The 6974-nt window shown below is 45.1% G+C and overlaps 1 protein-coding gene across 1 annotated transcript; it reads right to left on the bottom strand.

Annotated features, from left to right (window-relative positions):
- Positions 1–436: 436 nt before the first annotated feature.
- On the bottom strand, positions 437–6147 carry Mbl2 (mannose binding lectin 2). Its single transcript, XM_034499020.2, has 5 exons — positions 5990–6147; positions 3873–4035; positions 3364–3480; positions 1760–1834; positions 437–893 (listed from the first exon to the last, which is right to left on the bottom strand). The coding sequence occupies exons 2-5, from the start codon at positions 4024–4026 to the stop codon at positions 520–522; spliced, it is 720 nt and encodes a 239-aa protein (XP_034354911.1). The 5' UTR covers positions 4027–4035; positions 5990–6147; the 3' UTR covers positions 437–519.
- Between the last annotated feature and the right edge of the window lie 827 nt (positions 6148–6974).

Below are 6974 nucleotides of genomic sequence, written 5' to 3'. Positions count from 1 at the left end.
CTAGCTCACCTATGCCTGGGGTATAGTAAGTGTCCAGAAATGTTAGCTCTCTTCCATTCTCCACCAGATATAGATCCCTGTAAAGGAACACACAAGAGCCAGGAACACCTTTTAAACTGAGGATGGCTTTCAACAGGCAAATTTGACACCACTTAGTAACAACTCATGGAGAAAAGGAATTGAATCCTTTTATAGCTGAGATCAGCTGCCACTCTGGCACAATTATGGCCCACCTTTGATTTTTTTTTTTTGGGGGGGGGAGATATTTATTGTAGGTTATCCACAGTTGACTCCTTGCTTTGTTATTAGCAAAATGGATGCGACCTTTGCTCCATGCTCATCTAGACCGTGGTGCCTCATGGTCAGCTTCCCTTCATGTCCTCATGCCACAACCAAATCTATCCTCTCCCCTCAAAAGAATCACTGAACATTAGACTTGAGAAACCAGTACTGAATTTTCTTTGGAAGCAACTGAGAGTTCAGAGAGGAGCCAAGGAAAAGATGGAGGCACTAGTTTCCTCAGGCTGGGAACTCACAGACAGCCACGAAGGAAGCTTGGCAGGAAATGTCATTCCACAAACCATTATCTAATATAATGACACAGTCTTCCCCAGAGCCATGGTTATTGGGCTCGTCCTTTTTCCAGTTGCTGTAGGTGAGTCTCCCCCCTGTCACATACATGAATTGACCTTCAGTCACCTCGTCTGTGATGCCTAGGAAGGCAGCTCCTGTGGACACTTCTTGGATGGCCTTGTTCTCCTCAGCATTCCTGGGGATAGCCACAGTGCCTTGGAGCTCTGTGCACAGAGCCTTCACTTTGGAAAAGGGCATCTTTTCATGGTTGGTCACAAAGAACTTCTTCCCAGTCTTTTTGCCCATTGAGAAGGCATGCACTGAAATCAGAGTAGATGAGACTCACTCAGTGCGTTGACCAGTTAGGACCTTAGTTGAAGAAGTCCTCTGGAAATTCAGGCCTCTAAATAGTAGTTTCAGGTCCAAACACATGAGGCCAGAATGGAGGAAAAGGGTATGACCCAGAACAGCAGTAGAGCCATGAAAGAAATCTACAACATCATAAAATTAGTCATAAAAAGCCTCCTGGAGTAGCCCACCATTGATATCAACATGAGTCAAAAACAGGTAAACATGGGGTGGCACTGGTGGCCCTCCCTGCCCCACTTAGGTACCAGAATAAGAGAAGGGTACCAGTATTCACCTAAGAACAGTGAGTAGGGAGCAGACAAGGATGTTGGACAAAACAGACTTCCACTCGGCCCTTTCTTGCTACTGTCTGCAAGCTGTATGGATATAGAGTAAGTTATTATACTTCTTGATTTCCTTTTCCTCATTAGTGAGAAGAATAATATCTTTTTTTAAGTGTGTGTGTGTGTGTGTGTGTGTGTGTGTGTGTGTGTGTACATAACATGGCACAGTGTTCCTGTGTAGGTCAGAGGACAACATTTGGGGGTTGATTTTCTTCTTCCACTGTAGGTTCTGGGAATTGATTTCAAGTCATCAAGCTTGTGTGGCAGGTGCTTTTTACTACTGAACAACCTCCCCCAATCCCAAGATAAGTATAATGTCTCAACCAGAGTTGCTGAGGAGATTGAACGATATTACCTCATAAGAAAGAGCCATGCCTGCAGAGATCTGGGGTAAGAGTGTTCAGAACTGTTAGCCCTCTTCTACTCTCTCCCCAACTCTAGTCCTGCAGGGAAACTTTGGAGTGAGAACACCCTGGGGCTCAGGGAAAACTTACACTTGTTGGTTAGTTCCAGTTTTGATTTCAGGGTCCTTATCTCTGCCTCCATATTTGCCAGCTTCACCTCAATGGCTGCAAGAGCATCAGGAAGAGGGTACTTAGTGAGAAGAAGACTTTAACCTGGAGACTCAAATAGTGGGGTGGAGGGTAGGGGTGTTTAAAAAAAGCTCATAGCCTGGGGAGAAAATGCAATAGGTAAAGAGTTTGCCATGCAGACACGGGGACATGATTGATTCCTAGAACCTACATAAATGCCAGGCATGTCATCCCCGTGCTGGACAGACACAGAGAGTTGCAGACAGGTAGATCTCTGGGGCTTACTAACCAACCAGCTTAGCCTAGCCTACTTGATAGTTTCCAGGCCAATGAGAGACCTTGTCTCCAAAAAAAAAAAGAAAAGATGGATTTTATCGTAAGAACAATACCTCCAATACCTCCATATGACATCTGGACTCCACATTCATCATGCACACTTATGTATACCCACTACACGTGCACTTGCATATACATGAATATGTATGTACATGAATATTTTTATACACACAAATGATAAGGCTCATCAAAAAGTAAGCTTATTCCAGAAAAATCTGAGCGCTAAAGAAGCAAATGGGGAAAAGTAGCCTTGCTGTTTTCCCAGCTGTATGTTAGTTACCTAATGACCTGTTACAGTCGCTCTCCTTCCTTTGTTTTAATGAAGTGCTTAAACAGTATAATATTATATTAATTTCTAAAAAATGCTCTCTAGTCTGTGATTTTTCTATATGATTCTCACTATTGGTAAATTCTCTCTGTGTTGTTCATGTGTAGATGCCTATGTGTGTGTTGGGGGGCGTGTGTATGTGTGTGTGTGTGTATGTGTGTGTGTGTGTGTGTGTGTGTGTGTGTGTGTGTATGTGTGTGTGTGTGTGTAGAGGCTGGAGATCAACCTAGAGTGTTATTCCTTAGGAGCCATCTTTCTGTAAAGACTAGATTTCTCATTGGTCTAGAGCTTGCAGAATAGGCTAGACTACTTGGCTAACAAGCTCCCGGTATATGTCTATCTCTGCCTTGCTGGTGTTAGGATTGCATATGTGTGCCAACATAAATATTGGGTTTTTTATTTTGTTTTGTGTTATGTGGGTGCTTGGGATTGAACTTAGGCCTTCATGCTTGTGCAGCAAGTATTTTACCAACTGGGGCTCCTCCCCAACCTCCAGGCAAACTCTTTAATTTTTTTTTTTTTGCTCAATTTCACTCTGAAGCAGTTGCTATGGTATTCTCCATTATTCAGAGGCTCAACGAGACAGACCACGTTCATGCAGCCCTACTTACAGTAGACATGAGGAAGGGCCACAGTTCCTCCCTCATAGCCTGGATCACACACTGGACTTCCATCTGAAGAAAAGCTAACCCATTGTCCTAAGAAGAACTGATGGGGGAATGGCCCTGGGGGGTGGGGGGGGCATTTCTTGGGGACATAGTGACACTGAGTCAGGGAACAACACTGTGCATGTCCTTGTGAGGCATGAAAACCAGAGGCACTTCCCCACATGTCTCCTTCTTCTTAGAACAATCCCCCACACACACACACTCAAGCCAGTCATGCTAAGGCATTCTCTTACCGCTATTGTCTCCATGGTCCCCTTTTTGGCCTTTTGGTCCTGGTGATCCAGGGATTCCTACATTTCCTGGAGGCCCCACTTTTCCCGGAGGGCCCTGCAAGCCCCTGAGCCCTTGACCTGTTGGGAGATAAAGGCAGCATGTCCCAGTGGCTGTTATTCATTCTTTTTCTCTAGAAGATCAATGTGTAATCCACACTGACTCCAAGAAAGAGCCAGAGAGCTAGTTATTGGTGATTCAGAGTTGAGAGATTCTTCTGCCTCCCAAGTCTGGATATCTGTTCTGAGAAACAACCCCACCTCACAGACCCTGTGTGGAAGTACGAGATTCAAGAGAGCTGTTAAGCACTGTTGATTGGGAGGCAGTGATATTGTTGAGAGATTGTTATGATGAAAAGAACATGTCATAATGAAAGCCGAGCCTCCCCAGGTCCCTAGACTCCATCTCTGAACACAGAACAGTCCCCCACTGGAGGTAAAAGTATGGAAAGCCAGAGTACAGTGCTCCATACCTGGTTCTCCCTTCTCCCCTTTGGGTCCATCTCTCCCATCTCTGCCACAGGCTATCACAGAGCAAGTCTTCAGGGTATCCTCACAGGTTTGTGACCCTGATGAGGACACGGTCAACACACACAAAAGGACAGGTAGCAAAGGAAGCAGGAGCATGGTCCTTACCTGAGAGGGGAGAAAGTCAATGATACGAATTTCATCTCTCTTGGCTTATAGCTTTTGTTCTTAACTATAGCAATCTGCACCTCTGGCTAGGAACCGCAGATATGAGGAATATCATACCCTTTGGGTCTGAACTACTGAAGATACTTCACAACCAAGGCTACTGAAATAAAAATGGAAGTTGGGTCAAGGCTAAAGCCAAGAAAGATTCAAGAGGAAGGGGGCTTGTTTTCCCAAGGGGCCCAGAGTCCAGAGTCCCTGTGAGCATGATGCTTGTGTCACCCTGAGACCCTACGAATTCTGAACATTATAAACCAGCCGTGCTTGTGGTGGTCTGGCAGAAATGCAGACTGCTTAGCACCCAAAGGACCCTGGATCTCTGTTTCTTGGCTCCTCTTCTACTTCACAGGAGTCCCAGTCCCCTACTTTTCCCCTTCCACATGGGTCCTCAACCCAGATGGTAGAGGGGTCATCTAAAGACTCACAAGATCTATTTTTCAGCCAGCCATGGCTCATATTTCAAGTAAAAATGCCTATTTTCATGCTGAGGCCTCACCTACTCTCAGAGTTGTATTTTCCCAACATCTGGTCAGTGTCATGTTCAAAGTCTCTATTTTGTGACAAGAACTTGCTGGAAGCAGACCACAATCAAAGTGGGGACTTCTTCGTTCATTGATCCTTTCCATAGGAGACTTTTCTTGCCCTGAAATCTCAGCAAAAGGTCAATTCCATAAGGATGAACTCAGGCTCCTACCATGCCTGTTTATGCAGGCCTGGGTGTGTCTCAGCATGCTTCTCCCAGCAGAACAGTCTGGCTATCCAGGTCCCACTGTGAGCCACTGGCCTCCCAGGGCTGTCCCTCTGCTTTGACCTAATTCCAGCGTCCTTAGTCCTGGTTGACCAGCTGTTGTATTTGTCCCTGCTGAATCTGCTCTGCTACTTCCCATCATTTTTTTTTTTCTTTCTCCAGCACACAGCAAGAGATGACCAGTTGGGAGGCATCTCCCATGACTGCATCCTTCTCTATCTTTCCTCTTTCTAACTTTTGTACATGTTTTTAAGACTCCTTTGATCCTGCTGAGGACCATTCCCGGTTACCCATGAATGGTTACTTGTTGGTGGCACCTCCCCACCTTCCACTCCTACTTTTCCCTTTAGAAGTGATTGTCATTTAGTTTGCATATGGTCAAGTCAATCTAGGAAGGGCACAGATGAGAGAAACAGGCCTACATGGGCTGTCCCATTAGACTCTTGCCTAGCCCTTACAAGGTTAAAGCTGAGCGACCAGACTCCAGACCCAAGACCCACTTTCATCCTGAAAGGATTTACTGCCAAGAAACCTTGCTGCTATGGTTGAAATCTGACATTAACAAACTGCCCCGAGCTCGGTACAAAATGATTCCCTTTGTCAGCAGGGCTTCTTCTTCTCTACCTGGGAGATCCTGGACCCAATCTGAGGAATGTCAGTAGTCCAGCACCTGAGATTCCTGGAATGCCTCCCCATGCTAATGAGGCATCTCAGTACCTTAGCCTTCAGCCAAGGAATGACCTTTGCCCACCCTGGATATTCTCACCCCTTCCCCAAAACTATATATAACCCTCAGTTTACTCCAATAAAGTGTATGCATACAAGCCCACCCCAAATAAAGGAATATGCACAAGCTAAGATCATCTCCGAGAGCTGTTTTATTGACGATCATTGGAGAAGGCCTTCACCTAAAAGAGATGTAACATTAAGATCCTCAGAAAAGAAGGCCTTCTCCATGACAACCCTCCCCCAACCCTCTTGCCTCCAGCATTTACTCCCAGCCTGACCAGGATCTTGCAGAACTTCACCCATCCCAGGCTCCACTTTCGCCTTCCAGATTGCTGTACAGCAACATCTAAACAACCTGAGAGGAGGAAAGCAGAGGACACAGAACCACAACTGGACCCCAAAATTCATACCACAACTTACTAGGGTTTCTTTAGAGTAAAGGAGCAGTGAAAGAGAAACTGTATCTCCAGTCCAGCTTCTGGTAGCTTCCTCCTCAATGACAGGCCCATTAACCTGGTGACCCGGGACAAAGCTGGACTGGCCTTCAACCCCAGTTTAATAAGCAACTATCCTTGGAGCTGTTGTAATTGGAAAGCTGTCCAGAACTGCTGGGATCTCTGCTCAGTGCTGAGTAGCTCTGCTTTAACCGTCTACAATCTTCCTACCCCTGTATTCCCCTCCCAGATCTCCATCCATATAGCTTAGACACTCTGATCCTCTATTGCCACAGGCTCTTGGCATGGCTCCATCAAGATACTTCTTTTTTTTTTTTAAGCTGCAAAATATTTTTATTGTAAAAATAGTCAATAGAAGTCAACAATCCGAAGGTTATCTCAGGACATTTCCCCTTGGTTCCTGAATTTCCAAGTTTCCATCAACATTTCTCTGATTTTTATGCTTACTTACTACATGTATATGTTGCTTTGAAACAAACAAAAATCTACCTGATAGTAAAACCAACCAAATCAAAAAGCAGGAACAAAGCCCCTAAGCCATGTTCTATTGTGGTTGTTTATTTTTTCTCACATTTTCTACAGGGAGACCTATACAGTTCATACACTTTCAAAACCAAACAGAAAAGTAAAATTTGCACTGTAACCACATAGTTAGATACCAATGACTCTTCCATTCACAAGTTACTGAATCAAATCTTAGGACAGAATCATGCAGGTTTTAAAATTTGAAAAGGGGGCAGGGTTTGAAAAGAACTCTGGGGAAAAAAAAAAAAAGACCTTTCAGCCTGCTGGTTTCCCGTATTTGAAAACCTAGTTACTGCAGCACGCCAGCAGCCAGAATGTGCACGGCACATCCAGTGAGTGCTATGCACTGAGTTTGCCTACTGCCTAACGCCTGCCTCCAAACACAGAGAGAACAACTACCAGTTCTCAAAGCAATCTCGACCGAT

This window comes from Arvicanthis niloticus, chromosome 3 (assembly GCF_011762505.2).
Source record: "Arvicanthis niloticus isolate mArvNil1 chromosome 3, mArvNil1.pat.X, whole genome shotgun sequence".
In the NCBI taxonomy this organism is placed as follows: Eukaryota; Metazoa; Chordata; class Mammalia; order Rodentia; family Muridae; genus Arvicanthis; species Arvicanthis niloticus.
The sequence above is the reverse complement of the archived record's forward strand: the minus strand, read 5'-3'. Positions and strand labels throughout refer to the sequence as shown.

Excerpts from the sequence above, each read along its gene's own strand:
- Mbl2 (XM_034499020.2), bottom strand. The coding sequence starts at position 4,026 with ATGCTCCTGCTTCCTTTGCTACCTGTCCTTTTGTGTGTGTTGACCGTG. Across the intron at positions 3,481-3,872 it reads AGGGGAGAAGGGAGAACCAG|GTCAAGGGCTCAGGGGCTTG; the intron begins GTATGGAGCACT and ends ATCTCCCAACAG. Across the intron at positions 894-1,759 it reads ACTGGAACTAACCAACAAGT|TGCATGCCTTCTCAATGGGC; the intron begins GTAAGTTTTCCC and ends CTCTGATTTCAG.